General features: G+C 40.1%; 3 protein-coding genes across 3 annotated transcripts; all 3 read left to right on the top strand.

Annotated features, from left to right (window-relative positions):
• The first annotated feature begins 1,671 nt into the window (after positions 1–1,671).
• On the top strand, positions 1,672–5,930 carry LOC139636090 (uncharacterized). Its single transcript, XM_071503777.1, has 5 exons — positions 1,672–1,925; positions 3,630–3,977; positions 4,579–4,788; positions 5,149–5,508; positions 5,857–5,930. The coding sequence occupies exons 1-5, from the start codon at positions 1,856–1,858 to the stop codon at positions 5,928–5,930; spliced, it is 1,062 nt and encodes a 353-aa protein (XP_071359878.1). The 5' UTR covers positions 1,672–1,855.
• Positions 5,931–6,011: 81 nt separating this feature from the next.
• Positions 6,012–8,437, top strand: LOC139636089 (B-cell receptor CD22-like). The gene is made up of 7 exons (XM_071503776.1): positions 6,012–6,279; positions 6,497–6,757; positions 6,999–7,259; positions 7,558–7,645; positions 7,770–7,827; positions 8,108–8,200; positions 8,304–8,437. The coding sequence occupies exons 1-6, from the start codon at positions 6,012–6,014 to the stop codon at positions 8,186–8,188; spliced, it is 1,017 nt and encodes a 338-aa protein (XP_071359877.1). The 3' UTR covers positions 8,189–8,200; positions 8,304–8,437.
• A 1,713-nt stretch (positions 8,438–10,150) lies between these two features.
• LOC139636088 (B-cell receptor CD22-like) lies at positions 10,151–20,291 on the top strand. Its single transcript, XM_071503774.1, has 12 exons — positions 10,151–10,217; positions 11,445–11,789; positions 11,937–12,170; positions 13,846–14,190; positions 14,285–14,515; positions 14,742–15,002; positions 15,323–15,583; positions 15,695–15,955; positions 16,445–16,532; positions 16,605–16,665; positions 18,575–18,744; positions 18,931–20,291. Exons 1-12 carry the CDS (start codon positions 10,151–10,153, stop codon positions 18,992–18,994), a joined length of 2,388 nt encoding a protein of 795 aa, XP_071359875.1. The 3' UTR covers positions 18,995–20,291.
• The last annotated feature ends 4,351 nt before the right edge of the window (positions 20,292–24,642 follow it).

The raw sequence follows: 24,642 nt of genomic DNA, 5'->3' as shown, positions 1-24,642 counted from the left end.
AGTGCAAAGGTGATTCAGTAAAGGCAGCAATTTGACATTGATAGTGCAGTTTTCAGTTTGTGTGGTGAGTGATCATATAAACGGAATACAGGTAACGGAAGTGCAGGGGACAGTGTCCTGAGTTTTTCCTTTCGGGGGGGGGGGTCAGCTTCCTGTCAGTCTGGGGGGTGTGGCTGGGGGGAGTGAGGGGAGAGAGTTTAGCTTCCTGATAGCTTGGTGTATGAGGCTGTTGCTGAGTCTGGTGGTGCAGCAGTGAAGGCTCCTACACCTTCTTCCAGAGGGTAGGAGGCTGAACAGTCTGTGTGCAGGGTGGTTGGTGTCGCTCGCCATCGAGATGGCTTTCCGGGTGAGGCGGGTGGTGTAGATGTCTTCCAAGGAAGGGAGTGTGGCACCAATGATCCTGCCAGCTGTGTTCACTATGCGTTGCAGTGTCTTCCTGCTGTAATCAGTGCAGCCACCGCCCCACACAGTGATGCAGCCGGACAGGATGCTTTCAGTGGTGCCCCTGTAGAATGTGTTCAGGATGGGTATGGGAGCTTTCGCTTTCTTCAGCTTGCGGAGGAAGTAGAGGCGCTGCTGGGCTTTCCTCGCCAGTGATGCAGTGTTGGTGGCCCAGGAGAGGTCCTCACTGATGTGCACCCCCAGGAATTTGGCGCTGCCCACTCTCTCCACAGCAGCACCATCGATGGTCAGTGGTGGGTGTTCAGTGTGGCTCTTCCTGAAGTCCACCACAATCTCCTTTGTTTTGCTGACATTCAGTAGGAGGTTGTTGTCCCTGCACCACGTGGTCAGAAGGTTGACCTCCTTCCTGTAGTGGGTCTCGTCGTTCTTGGGGATGAGACCCACCAGAGTTGTGTCGTCCGCAAACTTCACCATGTGATTGGTGCTGTAGGTTGGTGTGCAGTCGTGAGTCAGCAGGGTGAAGAGCAGGGGACTGAGCACACAGCCTTGTGGGGCCCCTGTGCTGAGTGTGATGCTGTCCGAGGTGTTGTTGCCGACTCGTACTGCTTGTGGCCTCTCACTGAGGAAGTCCAGGATCCAGTTGCAAAGTGAGGTGTTGAGCCCCAGCTGGTCCAGTTTGCAGATGAGTTGTTGTGGGATTATCGTGTTGAAGGCCGAACTAAATATGTCAGTGTGTGTGTTTAGGTCATGCACTACATCTGCTTTTTCAACACAGATCCTTCCACGAGGTAAGAATCTCACAGTTGATGCTCATGTGTTCATAGGCTGTGGTGATGTGGGGGATAGAGGCTTAGTACCAGTGGGCCACAGTACTTGTCTCTTAAATTGTGTTTTTATTGCAATACTCATTGTGGCCACAAGAGGCTGAAGTGCACCACTACTTCAGTCTCAATAGGATTAAAAGTATTCATGTTTTCTTCAGGTGAGTTTTCATTTCCCCTCCACTTGAAACACAAGATACACATAATGTGTGTTGGTGAGTGATGTAACATTACTGTCAGGTCTTTGTTTTGTCTAGAAATGTATTTTTATTTGATGCTAATTTGTTGGAGTGTTAGTAAATGAGTTCTCAGGCTTGCTACATATCAACTTGGGTTTTTGACATGAAAAGATTTGACAACCACTTTATCCTGTCAAAACCATTTCTGACCTGTTCTTAAGTTAAAACAAGGCAACAAATCACTTTAAGTCAGACTTGTACTGACTTCATGCATATTAATGATGTGAAGAGGAAGGAAGTCTTGTTTTCACAGCTCGACTTCTGTCCTCTGCTCGCTGCACTACACACAGAGGAACATCACCTTTCTCTATTGTAAGAAGAGAATTGTTTTTTGATATTTTTTCATTGTTCACCAGCTGATGTGATTTATTGTCTCTGAAGTCTCACAGAGAGATGAGAGGAGCAGCTATGAGTTTAACAGCAGCATCAGGTGGATTTGTCGTCGTCCTCCTCACTGTGACAGGTACTGTATATCTACATTTACTTTGTACGGTATTTAGTAAACTTACTCAGAACAAGCTGAAACGGTTTTGAATAAATGAATAAATTCCTCAATCATCACTTTTCTAGGATTTATGTTTTTGTTGTAATGTTGTTTTTCATGTCATTTTTCTCTCTCATCACTTGCTGATCACTCCGTTTTTTATTGTGCACGTGCAGCATCTCTCAGTATCTTTTTACCTCAACATTTACGTGATGAGTATTATTGCACAGTAAGTTTAGTGCTGTTTCAATGAACTATATAAAAGAAGCTTTAAGTGGTTCATGTGAAGGATTCAGTAACTTAAGTGTTTATCTTCAAATGTCTGCACCTTCTGTTTGTGAGAACAAGATAACACCTACCAAGAACTCAAAATAAGGAACCAGACGTTGGCACTTAATTTAGTTTCTTGATGATGTCAGTGTGATGTTTCCACTCCCTGTATTGTTAACAGTGATCTGCCTTTCAGTGTCTAATATCATGTGTGAATACATATTCACACATCTTGTTTGCATTTTCTTTCAAACTTAACACCAACCTGACCACAGAGTGAACAAAATTTAACACACTCCAATACTGACTAGGCCCTGTGATAGACTGGTCACCTGTCCAGGGTGTTGGATAAGTGATGGATGGATGGATAATACTGACTATTATTCATGAGGCAGAGACAGACAATAGACTCAGTGCTTGTTAGCCTGTGGATATTAGGCCTGATTCTGCTGCCTCTGAACTTATGATCAACTCGCTGCTACAGTTTAAGTGACACAACTCTTCGTGCTCGTTAGTGTAAATAATGGTTTTGTATTTGGATTTAAATATTTCCTAAGTTTTCACTTGTATGTACCGTGTGGCTTAATATTGTTATTTATTTTTTGGGCTTTTGTGCCTGTATTATAGTACAGTGGAGACTGACAGGAAAGTGGGTAGAGAGAGGGGAATGACATGCAGGAAAGAGTCAAGACAGTCAACTGCCTGCTAAGAGCCTCTTGCACTCATGTGGTACACACCCTAACCACTCGACTACCAGGCTGCCCCAGTGGCGAAATATTTTGAGAAAATAATGAACTATATATTTTCTTTTTCATTTTAACTACATACCAGCAGATCATGTTGATGTACCTTTCATTATTGACACCTGAAAGCTTCACAACACTTCATACTCAAACTACAAATATTCTATTCATTTAGAGGCCTGCAGGTAGTGTTTATAGAGACACTACCCTCAACCTGGCTCATATTAAACAAGACCTCCGCTCTAGAAGCTTGGCAAAGCATCAAAAAAGAGAAACGGCAGCCTGTGACCATAACAGTCATTTACAAACTGATCACATGTTTTGTATTTTGTGTGGAAAATATCAGAAAAGCAACTAGAGCTGTGAGGTAAATTTAGCGCAGAAAAGTAAAATATTTCCCTCTGAAATCTAGTGAAGTATAGACTTACATCAGATTCAAATACAGTTTAAGTACATGCACCTTCAAATTGAACTTAACTACAGTCCGATGTACAATCAGACTATGATTGTACATGTTAACACTGCAATCATCTTTGTCTCATTGGCTCACAGAGAGCCAAAGTTGTTTTGGAAAATTGGAATCAGTTCAGTTCTCTTGCAGGTTTACAAACTGATGCAGCTCCATGATATTAAAGTCTGGTTGTGGTTTCTGCTGTGCTCTGTGTTACAGTGATAGAGGGTCAGACTGGCTGGGGAGTGACTTACACTTCTACTCAGATCTGTGCCTTAAAAGGATCAACAGTGGACATAAACTGCACCTACAGATACCCAGACAGGATAAATACTGCAGTTAAAGAAACATTCTGGTTTACTAAATCTAGAGGAAATGAACCTGTGGATCTGAGAACAGACTCTGAGTATTCAGGTCGTGTTCAGTATCACTGTGGTCAGAACGCCTGCACTCTGACAATCACAGACCTGAGAGAGAGCGACTCAGCTGAGTACAAGTTCAGGTTCACAACAAACCAACCAGGAGGGAAATATACTGGTTCACCTGGAGTCACTTTGTCTGTCACAGGTAAAGTTTTTATTTATAATATTTCTTTTGTTACAAATATTCAAGATCAAGGAAACAGCTCTGTCAATGAAAGATGAAGATAATCTAAAGTCTGAGGTCTATTTACTAATGACTCTCAGCTTCACTGTGAACTTTTGGTCACATGATAACAAGTGGTTCTATATTGTAGGAAGATGTTACCTCTCTTCTCTGTTCTCATGACCATTACTGTAGGATGTGAGTCCCTGATCTTTCTCCAGACTGCTGTTGGTTGGTGTTCAGACAGCTGTGTGTGTTGCTCCTGTTGGCTTTCACTTAACACAGTCATCTAGGGAAGGTGGACTCTCATCCTCTTCCTGCTCAGTGACCAGTTGTTATCACACCACCAAAAGTTCACATTTAGGTCACATGATGGCGCCAAAGCCAGCTTGTTTCCCTGGATGGAGACCAGCTCTGAAGCTCTGGATCATTAGTAAACGTATCATTGAGATTAGATTCTCTTCTCCACATATTGTTGGGACAAGGGACAAAAATTAACATCCATGTGTAGATACTGTGAAAGTGTTTGAGTATTTACACAAATGTATGAATCAAAATTATATTTCCTTCTTTACAAAACCAGGTTTACAGGTCCAGGTGATCGAGCACAACGGCAAAACAGAGCTCAAGTGTCACAGCAATTTTCATCTACCTGAACGTCCTTCCATCATCTGGTATCAGAGTGGACAGATAACAGGGGGAGAAACACCTTCTTTTTCAGGCTACTTTCATCCTGATGACAGCTATTCCTGTGCTCTTAAAGGACATGAGGATTTCCATTCTCCTTTAGTGTGTGAGTTTACTTCAGTCTTCCACTTACATAACAACATCTGGTGGCACATTTAACCTACTGCACTGTACCATGACTGCATGTATTTATTATATGAAGGACTTAGTTTCTTCTTTTTATATATATATTATATATATAATCGTCACTAGCACTTATTGCTGCGCTAACACTTCTTATCGCACTTAACCTTGATTGTTCCCCTTTCTGTAAGTCGCTTTGGAAAAAAGCATCTGCTAAATGACTAAATGTAAATGTATATTAACACCATTATTTTGTGTTGAATGTTATAGGACCACAACAACACAACTCTGTCTTTTAACAGATAGTTGTAACAGTTGTGTTTAAAATTGTTTTGTCTTTCAGGCGTCTCTGGTCAATCCTGCCACAGAGTAACTTACACTGACAGAAGAATCTGTGCCCTCAAAGGCTCATCAGTGGACATTTCTTGTTCTTACAACAGTGATGATGATGAAAATGTTGAATCAAAATTCTGGTTCAGTCCTGAACATAGTCGTTGTTGGCAGAATCCCTCACAGCCTGAGGACCTTAGTGAAGACTCCCAGTATTCAGGTCGTGTTCAGGTTCTTGATGCAGAGAGAGGACGCTCCACTCTGAGAATCTCTGACCTGAGAGAGAGAGATTCAGCCCAGTATCACTTCAAATTCAAAACACCAAACTTTGAATGGGAGAGTAGTTTACCTGGTACAACTCTGACTGTCACAGGTACAGATCAACACAAACTGACAAACAGCAATACAATGTAAAACTTTTTTTGTGTCACTCTCTAATAAGGCAACATTAAAGGTTGTCTGTAAGTAGTGGTTTTATTATTAACTAGCTCTGTAGTTAATCAGGAAGATTATTTCAACTGAATGTTTAACCACTTTTACAGCCTGAAAGTTCTTATAAATGACTTGTAGCTGAACCATAGTATAGAGTTTTTCCAAACACTATGTGAAGGTGCATCATCAGAGAGTAGTACGGAAAATATATCTGATTCCAACAAATGTTTTTTTTGTTGTTTTTTAAATATGAACCAATAACATTGTGGGTTCTTCCTCCTGTATCCAGCTCTGGAGGTGCAGCTCACCAGAATAATAACAGCCCAGCAGTCTTATACTGAGGCAGAGCAACAAAACTATTGAATCCATCATAACAATATGGGCTGCCCAGGAGAGAGTCAGCCTCCACTACTCACTGTGCTTCTCCATCTTTTTAACATATCGATGTTTTCTCCTCCAGATGCTCTGAAGGTGCCGTCAGTGTCAGTGAATCCTCCAAATGAAATCATGGAGGGCATTTCAGTGACTCTGACCTGTGACACTAACCCAGCAGCTAGTTACACCTGGTACAAGGAGAACCAACCGTTGGTCAACAAAGAAGCACAGCTTGTCTTCAGCTCCATCCAGTCCTCTGACTCTGGACATTATCACTGTGCAGCTGAGAACCAGCTGGGGAGGAGGACGTCTGAATCCATCTTTATTCATGTGGAATGTGAGTCAAAGGCTTCAGCTTATTGAAAATGGTTTCAGTCTGTTAAAAACAGTCTTTCTGCAAACAAATGTTTTCTTAAGCTCTGTGTGTTTCACATTCACAGTTTGCTGTCAGAGTTCATTGAGATGCTTCAGTTGTTGTTCATGGAGAAGTTTTACTCACTATTTCCATGTGTGGCTGATTTTATAGTTAACTCATATTAAATTATCTCTTCCAGATGCTCCAAAGCTTCTCTCTGTGTCAGTGAGTCCCTCTGGTGAGATAGTGGAGGGCAGTTCAGTGACTCTGACCTGTAGCAGTGATGCTAACCCAGCAGCTAAATACACCTGGTACAAGGAGAACCAAACACTGCCTCAAGGACCAGAAGGAGTTTATCATTTCAGCTCCATCAGCTCTGAGGACAGAGGGATCTACCGCTGCAAGTCTGAGAATCAACACGGACATTTAGACTCTAAGGATGTATTTATAGATGTCCAGTGTAAGTAGAAAACAGGTCTGTTAGGCAAACAGTGGATTTACAAGTGGAGATTTGTGGATTGATTTTACTTCGAGCAAACATAGGATAAAATTATTCATGTGACCTTACATCTGTAAGAATCCATTTCATTTAGTCTATGATTAAGATGGAGACATGGAGAAATAATAATAATATTGCATTTAATTTAGAGTAAGTTGTGTGCTAATATTAATGAATTTTGTCTGTATATTTTTTCTTCCAGATCCTCCAAAGCCTCCCTCTGTGTCAGTGAGTCCCTCTGGTGAGATAGTGGAGGGCAGTTCAGTGACTCTGACCTGTAGCAGTGATGCTAACCCAGCAGCTAATTACACCTGGTACAAGGAGAATGAAGACTCACCAAAAGCTTCAGGACAGATCTTCACCATCACCAACATCACAACTGAACACAGTGGGAATTATTACTGTGAAGCTCAGAACACAAGAGGACGTCGTAACTCCACCTTAAATCTGACTGTTGTGATGTGTAAGTTTTAAACCCTCATTGTTGCACTCACTCACACACACACACACACACACACACACACACACACACACACACACACACACACACACATATATACATTATTACTGCACCAGAACTTAGCAATGTGTGTGTTTGTGTGACAAAATCTTGTGATTTCCAGACTTCTTGTAGCTGTGTACTGAGACCTCCATCATATTGCACATGGACGACACTGGCTGACTGACAGCATCATTTTGAAAACTCATCCATCAGTGTAACCTTACTGATAATATCTCTCTTCTGTTGGTCTCACTTTTAGGGAAATCAATAATAATTGTAAATATCACCAGATTGACTCTGATGGTCCTGATGCTGATTCCACTGCTGATCTTGAATCTGTGGACGAGGTAAAACAATAAAAACCCATCAATTCAGTCACTGCTGTTTTATTTTCTTCTTCAGACTTGTAGTTTTAATGTGTTATTAATTTCATCTTGTTAAACTTTGTATTTGTTCTTGGTTTCAATCCAGGAGGAAGAAAACTCTGAGTTTAAACACTGAACCAAATGAAGCTGTAGAGATGATGGAGGTGAGAGACAGAGAGGCTCTACAACACTTACAAGACTCACTCTGTATCACAGTCATCATAAGTTGACACATAATGCTCAGGAAAAAGATGAGAAACAGATGTGAAAAAGAAAAAATATATATTAATAAATATTATTAATTATTAATAAATACATTAATATATTTGGCCATATCACATTTCAGCAAGTAATTGAGTTTTAGGCATGATGGAAAAATGTAATTATATCCAGGTTTTATGAATGAGGGTCTTTGAGTCTCATTGTGTCCCCTCTCTCCATCAGGTAGACTCTGGTCCTGATTATGAGAACACCACCACTGCAGCACAGACACAAGACACAGAGGAGCAGGAAGACCTGGTGTGAAGTTACAGTCAGGTTAGATCCTCTCACATTTAATAAAGACATTGATAAATAACAGGCTGACTTCAGATTTATAATTACAACTAACTTTACACAAGTTTTCTGCGATCTCTTTTAGATGCTGTTGAAGAAAAGGTGGGACTCACCTGATGGAAACAGGAAGTAGTACAACAGTTATTTCAGCTTTAAATAGTTCTGTTCATTTTTCATCAATCTCAGTTTTTGCTTTAATGGATCTCAGTCTTTGCTTTTGACACTGTTGACTATTGAATACTGGAAAACTGGATTGGACTGTCCAGCAAAGTCTTAGATAGCTTAAGGTTCTGAGCTGGCGAGATGTGTGGAGTACCTCAAGGTTCAATTCATGGACCTCTATTTAACCTCTCTGTTCCCCCGCTATGCATAAGAACAATATCACTTACCACAACTATGCAGATGACACTCAATTATACATAGCTCTGTCAACAAGTGACTGTGCCCCTATTGAGTCACTGTGTCTGTGCATGGACCAAATTATTGAGTGGATGTCCCAAAATTTCAACTAAAGAAAGAGACAACTGAGCTAATTGTTTTTAGCGCTAAAGAAGGAAGGCTGAAAGTTGTTGGCACATCTCGATGTCTTTTCTTTAAAGCCTAAATTTGAACTCCCACATCAAGTCTATTATAAAATCGGCTAATTATCATCTTAGAAAATAGCAAGAATTAGAGGATGCATGTCTAAACAAGATCTAGAAAAAGTAATTCATGCTTTCATGTTGAGTATATTAGACTACTGTTACAGTCTTTACAGTCTGTAAAAGCAATGAACACAGCTACAGCTTTTTCAGAATCCTGCTACTGTGAACCCTTGACCTCTTAGGTCATTAGGGGCCAGTCTGCTTTGTGTTCCTATACAAAACAGGGTGAAGCAACATTCACTTATGCTCCACACAGCTGGAGTAAATGTCCAGAAGATCTCAGATGTGTCCCAGCTCTGGCTACTTAAGGCTTAAGACTTTTATGTTCACCTCTTTCTTTTAACTGCTGTCAATTTGCACTCTGACTCTTAAATGCACTGACTTTTTATGTATTTTATTGTTTTTATTTTTTATGCATTTATTAATCTTAATCTTTTAAATTTTTCTATGCTCTATTATTTTTTTAAAACATTCTTATATAAATCACTTTGAATTGTCTCAATGTATGAAATGTGCCCTGTTTGTAAAATTGTCTTGTTTTGCCTTATAAATTTAATTTCATGCTATGAAGACATAAAGTTGAAAATCTTATCTTACATTTGAGCTGTAAATATCATCGAAGCAGGATGGATTGTAGTTCGCTAAATGCCTTTTCAGAATTAAAAAAAATGTATGGTGAAAGGTGTTTTCATGGCCCTGATCCAGTATCTCTGGTGTTTTACTGTCCTCTAGTGATGAAGCTCCTGTATTGCAGATTGAGGCCAAACATTGTTTTCTTCTGCTGCACTTTAATTTGGAGTTTTGTTTGTTTGTTTGTTTGTTTGTTTGTTTGTTTGTTTGTTTGTTTGTTTGTTTGTTTGTTGTTTGGAGACTGCACTGTATTTGAGACACTGAACTTTCTCCAGCACAGATGATGAAATTAAAAATGTCTCAGTTTTTCTTGTCTATTTAAATGGTCGCTCTTGTGTCCCTGGGGTGTTGCGATGTATATGATACAGGTTTGGTACAAACAAGCCACAAAACTAGTTTCTCTCACTCTCTTAAATACATTTCATAAAGAAATCAATCATTTGCACAAACCACAAGTTACCTTACTTCTTTATTTTAAGTTCAATCTACTGGCCTCTGGTTCATCCATGCATGTAAATGATGTTAAGAGGAAGGAAGTTGGATGTATTTTTAACAGCTTGTCTTCTGTCTGTTTCTTCCAGTTTCTTTCTGAATTGCAGGTGGAAGTGTCTGTGATCTGTCTGATTTACTGTTTCATTGTGTTTGAAGCCACGCAGAGATGAGAGGAGCAGCTCTGAGCATGGCCGCAGCAGCGATTGGATTTGTCCTCCTCCTCCCTGTCTCAGGTACTGTGCTGTAGATCTACATTTGTGTTGTAAGGTATTTACACTCAGTCAGAGCAACCTGAAGTCAGTCAAAGACAGAAAAATCTACAAGCAGCTCATTTATTGATCATCAGGTCACCGTGTTTTCACATTTCACCTGTAAAGTGGTGCAGTGTGATAAGTAGCTGATCCTTGAAGCAAACTGCAACAACAAAGATTCACTTTCTGTCCCCACAGTCCATCTGTTCAGTGCACCCAGCACCAGCTGTGTCCGGGTTGTTAGCACAGAGTGCTTTGTAGATTTTCTCTCCTTTTCTCTGCTTCACTTTACATGTAAGTGTTGCGTCCAATATGGTGAAAGGGTGAGAAAACACAGAAGTTCCGCATGTGTTGTGATTATTGATTGATTTATTGAAGTATGTATTGTGCACGGTAGATGTAAGCAGAAGCATGTTGTCTGCAGACACTTTGCTCCACCTTGTTTTGTTTCATGAACAACAGTGGGCTCCTGTGTGCTGCGGCCCGCAAAGTGGCCCCGCACTTCAGATCTGTGCCGACGAAATGTCCCCTCGGTTCCGCTCCGTGAAGGACATGAATGGACATGTTTACAGGAAGAAGCACCTGCAGAAATGACGCAGTCGTTAAGTGTGGTTGTGATTTCATAGACATGGCTGCCATGAGTCTGTCGGATTTTTCTTTAAGTCCTATTTTGTCATTGGAACCACAGTTTGGATTTTTATTAAATTTGTGCAAATTTAAAATATAATGCAGCCACAACTAACTTAAAAAAACTTTACATTTACGTTTATATCTCGGAGTTGTAGGTAAAACACCCTGTTTTGAATATTGCTCTTGTGATTATTATAATCTACTACTACTCTTTGATTTGTAAGAGTAGTATTTGCTTTATCTTTATTTTCTTTACCTGGCAGAAGTGGGTTTCTATAGTGTAGAGCTCAAATAAAGGCTACAAAGTCCAGCTTGAGACATTTTTTTTTATTTATTATTTTAGGACCGTTTTCCTTTAGAAAAATTCAAACTTCATTAGCACCATTTCCAGCCTGACCCAGTTCTCCCTGAAGGTGGTGAATGTCCCGTCATGTTCCTGGAAGTGTGTGTGTGGATCAACACAGGGGCTGACCTAGGCTGCAGCCAGGGGGGGCCCTCACCCCAGTCAGTGGTCTGCCATGAAGCAATTCTATTTTAATTTGAATCTGATTGTGGTTTCTGCTGTGCTCTGTGTTACAGTGATACAGGGTCAGCCTGGCTGGAGAGTGACTTACTCTCCTACTTACATCTGTGCCATAAAAGGATCAACAGTGGAAATTGGCTGCACCTATACACACCCATACACAGTAACTCAAGTTCAGGAAAGATTCTGGTTTACGAAAGAGAGTAATGGGTTTCATGTGGATCTGAGAACAGAGCCAGAGTATTTAGGTCGTGTTCAGTATTACTTTGGAGAGAACGCCTGCACTCTGACAATCACAGACCTGAGAGAGAGCGACTCAGCTGAGTACAAGTTCAGGTTCACAACAAACCAACCAGGAGGGAAATATACTGGTTCACCTGGAGTCACTTTGTTTGTTGCAGGTAACATTTTCATCTGATGATTTATCCTATAATTCCAAGTGTTCCATTTTATGAGCTTACTTTGAATGTGTCTGTGTGTACTTTTACGTGTGTGTGTGTTGGTAGTTCAGTCTAACATTAAGGCTTCTGTTTCTTATTCATATACAGATTTGCAGGTGCAGGTCATGAGATCAGAGGTGTCCCGCATGTCTAGTAACTCAGCACAATTCATGTGTCACAGCAGTTGTTATCTTCCTGCTGATCAAGCCTACATCTGGTACAAGAATGGACAGAACATTCAGGAGACAACATCTTCTCATTTTTATCTAGACAACTTTAACCCGGCAGACAGTTATTCCTGTGCTGTGAGAGGACATGAAGATGTCCCTTCTCCTTCAGTGTGTGAGTTCACTCTTTACAGTATTTCACTGATATAACACCATGAGCTTGAATCCTTTAGCTAATGCACTGTACTATAACTGTATGTGTCTTTACGTACTGGTCATCTCACTTCAGTTTTTTTGCCTGGGCAGATTAAGCTCTTGAGGTACTGCTGTGAGGATCCCAACAACAATACAACCATCAAAGCTCTATTGACATGTATATTCAGTAATGCCAGACCACCTTGAATGCATCAAGAGACAAAACACAAAGATATGAGTGATGCATGCACACCAGTGCTGTGGTGGTGGAAGAAGTATTCAGATCCTTTACTTAAGTCAAATGTATTTGAATTACCACAGTAAAAATGGCCTTTGTAAGCACTACATTTTTGACATGAGTGCAACAGCCCTGTGAACACAAGTTTCAATGACTGACTGAGTAATAAGGTTACACCAAATCACTGGTCAACCGCTTGTTTGGCGCTGGCAAGCAGAAACCTTCACTACTTCCATAGAAGAGACGTCTAAATGCATGAGAGGACAACAATGAATATTAAACATAACTGGGGAGAGGACTTTGGTGTTCACCAATAACCAGATCCGGCACAAAATCACTAGATCAGGCAAATGTCAAGAAACACAATTTAGGATAATTTTTAAACAGCAAGTAACCCCTGAAATACTTAATGAATATGATGATTCATGTTCTGCAGTATGTCTGAAGTGCCAAAAACAACTTGGCCCTGATTTCTGTTCAGTGTGGTCCTGTCCATTGGTCACAACATTCTTGTCTTCTGTTCAAACAAAGCTTGAGAAATTTCTTGGCATTAGTAATGGATCCAAAACTATGTATCCTTGGTGTTGGCACCTTCTCTGGTCAAAAGGCAAAATTGTCAGCCATCATGTTGTATGCTGCATGCCTCACTTTCTACAACATGACAATCAGTGGCAGGGCAGGGACACAAAAATATGAAGGGCGCTTGATAGATTGAGTGGGCCCTGTCAGTGGAGAACAACAATGCATGTTTGGTGAAAAGGCTACAGCCAAAATTAGATTAACATTTCATGAGGGTGATTCAGAATATAAGGAAAGCAACACATCAGCGTTTTAAAGGATTTAATTCTTAAACCTTTATTAGACATCCCTGTAATAAAACATATGGAATGAGTAACATTTTTAATCCAACGGAGTAGTCACAGTGTACTGACACACCCTGGAGCAAACGTCTACATTATGACAGCAAGGTGTGAGGTTTAACCACTGGAGCTCAGTAAAAACAAGATTTTTACCTGGTGCTCTTAAGCGGAGAAAAATGCACAGTGAAATTTGTGTGGTTTAATTGTACAGTTTATTTAAAGAACATCCTTGCAACTGAGCAGAACTACGTTTCCCCAAAAGCTGTGAATTTGATGGAGTTTCACTTGAAGCTGTACAGCAAACACAGTCCATGTCATGATTTCACATTTACTTCACTAAATGTTGCACACATGAATTAAAGTGTAAAACAGTAATGTCCTGAATCACTGAAATGATTTATGTCTCTAGCTTGATAATAAACTTTCATGCCCTTTTCTGGGGTGGAAAAAAGGAGACACAGGTTTACATACTGAAGTATCTTCCTGACAGATTAGAGCCTGTCCCCTGATGTTGTTGTGAGTCCTGATTGTGATTTCTGATGTGCTCTGTGTTACAGCGGGTCACTGGGGAGTGGCTTACCCTTATACTCAGATCTGTGCCTTCAAAGGATCAACGGTGGAAATACACTGCACCTACAGATACCCATCCACAATGAATGGGCAGCATACTCAAGTTAAGAAACAGTTCTGGTTTACCAATTTAAGTGATAATGAACCTGTGGATCTGACAAATGACCCCAAGTATTCAGGTCGTGTGAAATATCACTGCACTGAAAACGACTGCACTCTGACCATCTCACACCTGAGTGAGAGCGACTCAGCTGAGTACAAGTTCAGGTTCACAACAAACCATCAAGATGGGAAATATATTGGTCACCCTGGAGTCACTTTGTCTGTCACAGGTAAAATTTTCACTGGAAGTCAGTTTCAAATGTTAGTGTGCATTTGTTAGTGTATATGTTGACAATATAAAATAACATTAATATTTGTTTACAGATCCTCAGCTCCAGGTAAATGTGAGGAGGTTGACAGTTAATTGGGATTCTCCCTGGACAGAGCTGGAGTGTCACATCCGTTGTCGGCCACTTCATGATCTTTCCTACATCTGGTACAAGAATGACCAAGAAGTTAAAGGAGAGAATAGTTTTTACTTTGTTCCATTTGGTTCTGCTGAGAAATACCGCTGTGCTATAAGAGGACGTGAGCATTTCCGTTCTCCTCCAGTGTGTGAGTTTACACCTCCCTTTTTAAAATAATATAATCTGATGGAAATTCTAAACCAACTAGTGTAGAAGAAGTTAAAATTAGTAAAATTCAGTTGCCTGCAGGAGGTAATTGAGTATTTAAAATAAAAATTAAAGTATTTCAGTTACTGTCTTTCTGGATAAATTCTCATTTTAGAAGTTTGAAGTATGATTCTCATCTTGTGTATGTATGTTAATGTATCCTCCAGATGCTCCACAGCTTCCCTCTGTGTCAGTGAGTCCCTCTGGTGAGATAGTGGAGGGCAGTTCAGTGACTCTGACCTGTAGCAGTGATGCTAACCCAGCAGCTAAATACACCTGGTACAAGGAAAACAGAAATCAAAATCAGTCTCTCAATGAAGGAGCACTTTCCTTCATGTCCATCCAGTCCTCAGACTCTGGAGAGTATTCCTGTACAGCTGAGAACGACCTGGGAGGGACATCAACAAGCACCTCTATTGATGTGAAATGTGAGTGAAATACAGGTGATTAGATATGAAGAGATTAAATCTATCACATTCACTGTCTTTTATTAAAGCAGAACTCCACTGATTTTACAGTTTTAGGTTTTAGTTAACTCATCGTGATGAGTTCAGCTCAGTCTGTTCAAACCTCTGTATGATGTCCTCTGTGGATTTTCAGATTGGGTTTTATGTGTTTTAATAGACTGCATTTCAAACTTGGCTGTGTCAGTTTTACAGTCTGCTGCTGTAATTCCCTGCTGTAGATTTTTACAGGTCTGTTCACCTTTGGCACACTGTTAACTTATAATCTATATTCATATATACAGATGGCCCAAGGCTTCCCTCTGTGTCAGTGAGTCCCTCTGGTGAGATAGTGGAGGGCAGTTCAGTGACTCTGACCTGTAGCAGTGGTGCTAACCCAGCAGCTACTTGCACTTGGTACAACCAAAGCCAAAAGCTGCTTCAAGGACAAAAAGGAACTTATCACTTCACCTCCATCAGCTCTGAGGACAGAGGGATCTACCACTGCAGATGTGTCAATCAATATAGACAGATCAACTCTTCATCTCTTTTCATAGATGTCCAGTGTAAGTCATTTTTGTTATGTTTTGATGTTTTGGTATGTGTCCTTCCAAATCAGACATGCTAATATTAATTAATGTAATGTGAATCTCAATGTATTTTTAATTGTTTACCAGATGCTCCAAAGCTTCCCTCTGTGTCAGTGAGTCCCTCTGGTGAGATAGTGGAGGGCAGTTCAGTGACTCTGACCTGTAGCAGTGATGCTAACCCAGCAGCTAAATACACCTGGTACAAGGAGAATGAAGACTCACCAAAAGCTTCAGGACAGATCTTCACCATCACCGACATCACAACGAAACACCGTGGGAATTATTACTGTGAAGCCCAAAATACAAGAGGACGTCATAGCTCTGCCTTTAATATGACTGCTGTGGCAGGTACACGTTTTAAATTCACTTCCTCATCTTTACATCAGACGAGGATGTTCATGAACAATAAGTTGGTGCTTCTTTGTATATTGGATGGAGCACATGGTAGTCTAACACTGAAATTATTGGCCATGGCTGCGACTGTGGTGCACATTGGGAACTGATGAAATTTGGAAAGACATCATTTGTTTTTAAAAACAGACTGCAGTTTTTTAACTGCTGAAATCTCACTTAAACAAGGTCAGAGAAGGCAACAAGCACAACAACCTGTCCTGTTTTCCCAGATCTCTGAAGCTGTAATCATTTATCATAAGCCATTAAAACAAGTCCCAAGTTGTTTCAACCTGGATAATGTCTGTAAGAGAATGTGATCACTGGACACAACAACACAATAACACAGGCAGCTACCAGCGCAAAGCCAACGAACAAACCAAATAACACACTCATGTATGGTTTTCTTGAACGCACCTAAATTAAGTTTTTTTTATGTCATCACAGTTTTCCCTAAAGCATGGAAATCAGCAGTCATTGGAGCAACCCCTGTTGTTTTCTTTGCTATCATACTCTCTGCCTTCCTACTGATGAGGTGAGTAGATCTGTTTTATTAAAGCATTGCTTGTTAAATGCCTTAATTCCTCAATCGTTTTTTTTTTCTTAGAAAAAGGACGACCTCCAAGCAATCATCTGAGCCAGGAGAGAGACCTGACTACAGTGACCAGGTGAGGAGCAGGTCATACAATTCAGTGTAAAATCCAGTGAAACACCTTTATTGTTCCTGAATTCAGTTCACACAGGTTAGTCAAAGTGTCAAAGTTCAAAACTAATCTGAGTGAGAAGCACTTATTTCAGATTTAGATCTATAGATCTATCCATCTGTCTATGGACAGATGAAGATAAAGTTTTATCTCATCTCTTCACAGAATTTTTTTTTGACTTCTTTTAACTCTTTCTTTGATCTGTGTCTTGGATATGACATATTATATCCAGAATCTGGAATTTTAACATATCTATTTTACACAATTTCTTTGTCATATAGTAGCAGTTTGCTCATTACATGATTACATGATGTTGCTTTGTCCTTTTCTGTTGTGGTTGCTTGTCATGTTGGTTTTTAGTATTCAAAGTGAAAACCTTACTTTCTTTGAAGACATTATGGTTAAAACAACCCATGATTTTTTTGGCTGGACTGTAGCAGCGGGGCCAGCCCTGCAACACGTATGTCTTCGACCGACTGATGGATGGAGTTACACCACTGGTCAGGCAAATACCATGTGACTGAGTGATAAGGTTACTCCATTAGTTGGCCGGCTGAGTGTTGGAATTTCCTCACTGGTCATTGCTCTTTCAAAATGATTTAGTGTGAACAAGCAGTGTTCTTACCAACTTAGTTGCTAAATTTCCTTACTTCTCCTAGCGAGTAATATGGTGACTTTTTGGACAAGCCTTACTGCTTTTCTATAGAAGCACATGTAAACACAGAGAGCAGGAGAGGGACGAATGGATAAAGGGCTGAAATCATCTGAAACTAGGCAGAATGCAAATAACCTACAACACGGCCTAGATACCAGGTTTTGACCCACTCTTGTTAGTAGCATCACAGGTTTCTTGATCTTGAAATACATCTGGTGAGGAGGGAGCTGGAACTAGTACAGGTGGTTTAAAGATATCAGATATCTCTTGAACCAAACACCTGAAATGTGGCTGGTTGTCTCAATTTTTCAAAGAGCTCTGACTGGTATGTGGGTACAGCTTCCCCACTTCCAAGATGGCGGCACCCTGTATGGCAGCGGCCACTCTGGCTTCCGGTAGCAATGTACGATTTGGGTTAAATTTACTGTCTCGTGTGACTCAGTCGAAGGGAAAACTACCCTTGGATCTCTATACTTTGCTGGGACGTTCAGCAGTTCGTCCAACAGTTTTCTGACTGAGGGACTTGAAGCAGTACCTGCTCTGGACATTCTACGTTGCCAAGACCTGGAAACCTTACAAGAGGCTATGCAGCACTTGAGCAGGAGTCAGCACCAGTAAAAAGGCTAATCTCAGCAGACAACAAAAACAAAATGACACTGGATTTATCCACCCATGTACTTTCTGTCCTTCTGCCCTCTGGCAAAATGCCACTGCAGTATGCAGTATAGGACAACCAGACCCTGCAAGTCCTTTTTTCCCACAGGTCAATTCATCAAAGGAAACATGGAAGATGCGTCAGTATGTGTTGCATTCTCTGCTGCAAGTTTAGCATATTCTCTTGAAACTCTCTGCTACAGCCAAGGAATGGCTTTTGGTGTTTTCTACAGATGTAGTTCTGCTTGCTCCATCAGTCCTGGAGCAGTTTACACCAGTGGGTGTTTAGGGAAGATAGTATGCTATCTTGGGGTCTTTTTCATCACTAAGGGTGGGAGCATAAGATCACCAGGAGATTGGAGCCTCATGGGGAAACTCAATTAACCATCAATCTAATTCTAATTAAGGACATCTGGTACTACCTTGCTTTGCCTGTTGTCAACCATGAGTGGGACAAGAATAGGTGAAGGGAAATAGATTGTGGAAAACATAGACCACCTGAGGTTCTACTTAAGTTCCACATCCCTACACATGTAAGGTTTAAAAATGAATTGTTCTTTGCAGTGTCCACCCAATCAGTCAGAGGAACAGTCCGAACTTAACTATGCCAGTGTCCGCTTCATGAGGAACGAGACAGATCCTGTCTACTCCAACATCATACCAACTGGACCCCGCAGACACGAGGAGGAGGATGTTGAATACACTGTTGTCAAATTTAACTGTTCTGCCCCAAGGTGAGCATCTCTTCCTCCAGGAACATCATCCTACTTAAAACCTCAAAATGATGAAATATTTTCTTGTCACACCATTTTTTCAGTTTGCTTGTTTCCTTTACATTTACATCGTTTGAAATTTGTATTTAATACTGTGTCGCCACAATCTCCTGATTATATATTTTTTATTTTTTAATCTCCTCTCAGAACCAGAGATCAGGAAACTGAGGAGGATCCAGATGCATTGTACAGTACAGTCAAGAAAACCTGATTTTTAGAGCAATGTCTGTCAGTCAGTTGTTTCACCGCTGTTGGACTGAAATATTTTAATAACTTCTGGATGGATTGCCATAAGAGTTTGTACAGCTGTTCATGGTCCATAGAGGATGAAACGGTCTGACTTTGGTGGTGCAGATTGACATTTTTGTTTTGTTGTATTTGTTCTGAATTACTTAATTCAATTGTGGTACAAGTATGCAAGGTGCCCTAAGGATAAATCCCAATGATTTATCTAATATACATCAGCAACTTGGATGTATAAAACATTTTTTACTGCAGTATGTTTCAGGTGGCTAACAAATTATAAGCTTGTAATTTTTTCATTTAATTCATATATAACATTTGCTATTTGAAAGCACATCTCTTGTAACAAGCATTATGTGACTAAGTTGTAGTGTCATTCCGCTGCCACTAGATGTTAGTAAAGAGTCATGTTTTACTGATAGAAAACCATTTCCAAGACCCTGCAAAGTATTTTTCTTTACCCTTTTGTTTCAACAGCTCCATCATAATATCAAAATATCCCTATTTGGTTGAAGTGCTTTAACCTCATAACTTAAAAGGCCACAACTTCTAATGAAAGGTCGTAACTACATAGTTTCATTTTAACGAGTCACTTGTAAAACAGTTTTGAAAGCAGTGGACTGAAACTACTGGACTTTTGTTCCAGCAGGAGTAGCTTAAAGAAATCCATGTGCAAAGGTGAATTGCTCTGTTGCAGTCAATGTAGAAGAGCTTCATGTGTTCAACCAAAGTGAAAAGACTGGAAATAGTTAAAAAAAAAAAAAAAAAAAAAAACTGCAGTGATCAGTCTAGTCTTTATCAAGAAACATAATAGTGTGAACACAGTAAAGACAGACTGCAGACAGGTTGCAGCTATAGTGACAATGAGTGATTTCTTTAAGATAAAACATAGAATAAAAGAATCCAATGACAAATAAGTATTGCAGCCATCATCATATGAAATCTTCCCAGCAATGTCTTGGTTAATACTGATACTGTACAGAGATAGAAGTGCAATATTTGATAGATTACCGCACCACAGACATGTGCACAAATGAACTCCCACCCCCCTCTACGTCTCCTGCCACATCTGAGCATGAGAGGGGAGACCTTCCCAGCAGCAGAGGCCTGCTTGTCACACAGCCAATGTTAGCATTAACAGCTGTTTACTAACCAATGTAGAAGAAATGTTGTGAGTTCAGCATCAAACTGTCTGTGGAAAGAAACATCAATGTTAATTCATGTTTTGCTTCTACGCTCATCACTTCTTTTCTTTGCCGTCAAACGTGATCACTTGCTGTGACCAGGTGGTGCTGCTGCTGGTAAAGGTCACTTGAGCCATTGTTGCATAAAGGTTATGTCAGAATTCAGCCTCTGGGCAGAGCTCCTTCATCCTCTCATGTTGGACTGAGGGCAGACTGGAGGCTGCAGTGACTCACTATCGCCTCCTTAAGTACAAAGTGGTATTACAAATCGGGGCGAGCTGCAATTAGCTGGTTAATGCTAACTGGTAATAACAGTAGATATCTCTGCAACACAATACATTCTGTGTTTATTCACAATCTGTTGATAATTTCATTTTTTTAATGTTTTAAACTAAAATATAAGAATATAGCACCTTTAAGTGATGTTCAGTTTTTACTAAAACTGTGATAAAGAGGTGTTTGTTCAACTACATGTTCAGTGTGGAGGCTGTAACGCATGGTGCTGTTTGTCTGTTGTTCAGTGGATCCTCATTGTTTGGAATTGAGTGGACAAAATAACAGGAACAACTGTGAGCATAACAGAGTGCAGGTCAACAGCACCACAGCCTTCATCCTCCAGAATCATAGTTGAAGCAACAGCTTTTTAACAGAGCTTCTAGAAAAACTGAACACTGACCCCTTCATGCCGGAGTTATTGCTGTACTGTTGTATAAGACTGCTTTAGTTTTAGTTAGGTGTTCCTAATGAACTGACAACTGAGTGTATATTTAACACTTCCGTTGACTTGTGAGAACTTACCATTTCCTGGCCTGTGGTCAATGCTGCATATATAATGTGAAGAAGAAGGAAGTCTAGTCTTTGCTGCTTATTCTCCTGAGCACTGGAGCTCAAGACAACACCGTTCTGAATTGTGGGAGGAAGAATTTGATGGAACTACTATCTAACCTCTGTACATTAATGACTTTTGTTGTCACTGAAGTCACACGCTGAGATGAGAGGAACAGCTATGAGTTTAACAGCAGCAGCAAGTGGATTTTTTGTTTTCCTTCTCTCTGTGCCAGGTAACGTTGATCCACATCGACACTATAGAACATGTAGCACGTTTATTCAGAGCAGCCTGAAGTGGGATTAGACTACGATTGCATTTGTTAACACTGCAATCATCTTTGTCTCATTGGCTCACAGTGGGATGACGTGAGAGCCAAAGTTGTTCTCATCATTCTCATCCTCTTCCTGCTCAGTGACCAGTTGTTATAACACCACCAAAAGTTCACATTTAGGTCACATGATGGCGCCAAAGCCAGCTTGTTTCCCTGGATAAAGACCATCTCTGAAGCTCTGGATCATTAGTAAAAGTGTCATTGAGATTAGATTCTCTTCTCCACATATTGTTGGGACAAGGGACAAAAATTAACATCCATGTGTAGATACTGTGAAAGTGTTTGAGTATTTACACAAATGTATGAATCAAAATTATATTTCCTTCTCTGCAAAACCAGGTTTACAGATCAAGGTGACCAACTCAATGTCCTACCAGGATCCGCTTTGGGCACAAGTGAAATGTCACAGTAGCTGTCATCTACCTGAACATCCTTCCATCATCTGGTATCAGAGTGGACAGATAACAGGGAGAGAAACACCTTCTTTTTCAGGCTACTTTCATCCTAAAGACAGCATTTCCTGTGCTCTTAAAGGACATGAGGATTTCCATTCTCCTTTAGTGTGTGAGTTTACTTCAGTCTTCCACTTACATAACAACATCTGGTGGCACATTTAACCTACTGCACTGTACCATGACTGCATGTATTTATTATATGAAGGACTTAGTTTCTTCTTTTTATATTAACACCATTATTTTGTGTTGAATGTTGTAGGACCACAACAACACAACTCTGTCTTTTAACATGTAGTTTTAACAGTTGTGTTTAAAATTGTTTTGTCTTTCAGGTGTCTCTGGTCAATCCTGTGACAGAGTGACTTACACTGACAGAAGAATCTGTGCCCTCAAAGGCTCATCAGTGGACATTTCTTGTACCTACAACAGTTATGATCATATTCAATCATAAATGTACCTGATGAATGTAACCCCAACACTTACTGGCCTTTCAGCTCTGGTTAGCTCCTGCCTCTATGCAGGTGCCCCAACAGATCCACAGGAGTTATAAGAATGGTGAAACGTCATCCCTCACCAGCTTCCCAGCTGTGGACACAGACAATTATTTTTGCTCCAAAGCACAACCAAGCCAGAGGAACTGCTCCCACAAACTGAAACCTGGGTCTCTGTGGTGGGTGACAATTCTGTCGGCCACCAAGTTTTTCTGTAGAAAACACTGGGCGCCACCTGTTCATCCTCTTTTTGGTTCACATCATGTTTTATTTTCGTACTGCAACAGGCAAATATGTGTGTATTATGTGTATATTTTCCTCTGTGGACAGTACAACACACAGTACGAGCTGTTCTAAAGAGCTACCAAAGAAGCTCAGACCCTCCATATAAAGTTCAGCAGAGTTTTTGAAGACGTTAACATTGTTATTATGCAAAACCCTGTTCTGCTTAATAATGTAAACACTGTTCCATGGTAGACACCTGAAGTGTGGCGACCCGTACAGTTTTACCACTAGTGTTCCAATAAATGAACTGGTAATTAGACGGGCTTGAAAATAGTAGAAACTGCAAAAAAAAAAAAAACCCAAACATTGGGAGTAAGCAGTAAACTGCATTTGGATGGATTTGGACAGCATGATAGATGCATTTGTTCATCTGGTTGTAGTTTCCTCCCTTTGCCACTAGATGTAAGTAAAGAGACATTGTTCTGATGGTAAATCATTTCCAACATCTTGTCAAGTATATTTCTATTTTTTCTGTATATACAATATATCTTTGCTCCACATTCTTTTACTGCACTCCTCATGTCACTAGTTTAAATATCTTGTCAAAAATCTCTCCTTGTTTTATTTTCACTCAAATATCTGTTACATTTTCTGTATTATTTCTCCTGCTGTAACGTTTCCAAATCATTTATATTTTTACTTTATTCTTACAACAGATGACACAGCTCACCTTGTTTTGTTCTATATATCTTTATACTGGTAACATCATGATTCCATTAGTCCTCTGTTCATTGAATTGTATTGTTTCAGGGAACCGTGACCGTTTTTCTCTTTGACACCCTCTTGTTTTTTGTTTTTTTGCTTTGGTTCTTGCTTTGTTAGAAGAGAGGAGCTGATCAACATGCTAATGCACTCATCTGAGTCTCCTTCAGTTATTATCATGTGCTAAGAGCAATAAGATCAATGAGTAGCACCAAGCTTTGCTTTTTCACAGGGATTAAGTAACAATATAGTTGTTTACATAAAATTTATTTCTATTTTTTCATACGACCATTGTTAAATAAAGAGTAATAATTATCAGTAATTTATTTTTTAATGACTATATTATTTGTTATATACACAACCATATATAACAACTTGACTTCTTTCCTCTGCTTGCTGCACTACCCACAGAGAAACACCTTCTCTATTGAAAGAATTTCTTTTGATAATATTGATATTTCTTTCATACATCGTTCACCAGCTGATGTGTTTTGTCTCTGAAGTCACACAGAGACGAGAAGAGCAGCTATGAGTTACACAGCAGCATCAGGTGGATTTGTCCTCCTCCTTCTCACTATGACAGTTCCTGTATATCTACAGTATATGTGAGTGTGTGTGTTTAGGTCATGCACTACATCTGCTTTTTCAACACAGATCCTTCCACGAGGTAAGAATCTCACAGTTGATGCTCATGTGTTCATAGGCTGTGGTGATGTGGGGGATAGAGGCTTAGTACCAGTGGGCCACAGTACTTGTCTCTTAAATTGTGTTTTTATTGCAATACTCATTGTGGCCACAAGAGGCTGAAGTGCACCACTACTTCAGTCTCAATAGGATTAAAAGTATTCATGTTTTCTTCAGGTGAGTTTTCATTTCCCCTCCACTTGAAACACAAGATACACATAATGTGTGTTGGTGAGTGATGTAACATTACTGTCAGGTCTTTGTTTTGTCTAGAAATGTATTTTTATTTGATGCTAATTTGTTGGAGTGTTAGTAAATGAGTTCTCAGGCTTGCTACATATCAACTTGGGTTTTTGACATGAAAAGATTTGACAACCACTTTATCCTGTCAAAACCATTTCTGACCTGTTCTTAAGTTAAAACAAGGCAACAAATCACTTTAAGTCAGACTTGTACTGACTTCATGCATATTAATGATGTGAAGAGGAAGGAAGTCTGTCTTTTCACAGCTCGACTTCTGTCCTCTGCTCGCTGCACTACACACAGAGGAACATCACCTTTCTCTATTGTAAGAAGAGAATTGATAAGATTGAGATTTTTTCATTGTTCACCAGCTGATGTGTTTTATTGTCTCTGAAGTCTCACAGAGAGATGA

This window comes from Trachinotus anak, unplaced genomic scaffold, assembly GCF_046630095.1.
Source record: "Trachinotus anak isolate AG129_WGS33_773 ecotype Australia unplaced genomic scaffold, CSIRO_AGI_Tana_v1 ptg000019l, whole genome shotgun sequence".
NCBI lineage: Eukaryota > Metazoa > Chordata > Actinopteri > Carangiformes > Carangidae > Trachinotus > Trachinotus anak.
This window is presented reverse-complemented; position numbering and strand designations above follow the sequence as displayed.

Bases quoted from the DNA above. Each gene is read 5' to 3' on its own strand.
- LOC139636090 (XM_071503777.1), top strand. From the start codon at position 1,856: ATGAGAGGAGCAGCTATGAGTTTAACAGCAGCATCAGGTGGATTTGTC. The intron at 4,789-5,148 runs GTGAGTTTACTT...TTTGTCTTTCAG, and splicing joins TTTCCATTCTCCTTTAGTGT to GCGTCTCTGGTCAATCCTGC. The intron at 5,509-5,856 runs GTACAGATCAAC...TCCTGTATCCAG, and splicing joins TACAACTCTGACTGTCACAG to CTCTGGAGGTGCAGCTCACC.
- LOC139636089 (XM_071503776.1), top strand. From the start codon at position 6,012: ATGTTTTCTCCTCCAGATGCTCTGAAGGTGCCGTCAGTGTCAGTGAAT. The intron at 6,758-6,998 runs GTAAGTAGAAAA...TTTTTCTTCCAG, and splicing joins TGTATTTATAGATGTCCAGT to ATCCTCCAAAGCCTCCCTCT. The intron at 7,646-7,769 runs GTAAAACAATAA...GTTTCAATCCAG, and splicing joins ATCTTGAATCTGTGGACGAG to GAGGAAGAAAACTCTGAGTT.
- LOC139636088 (XM_071503774.1), top strand. From the start codon at position 10,151: ATGAGAGGAGCAGCTCTGAGCATGGCCGCAGCAGCGATTGGATTTGTC. The intron at 15,956-16,444 runs GTACACGTTTTA...ATGTCATCACAG, and splicing joins TAATATGACTGCTGTGGCAG to TTTTCCCTAAAGCATGGAAA. The intron at 16,533-16,604 runs GTGAGTAGATCT...TTTTTTTCTTAG, and splicing joins TCTGCCTTCCTACTGATGAG to AAAAAGGACGACCTCCAAGC.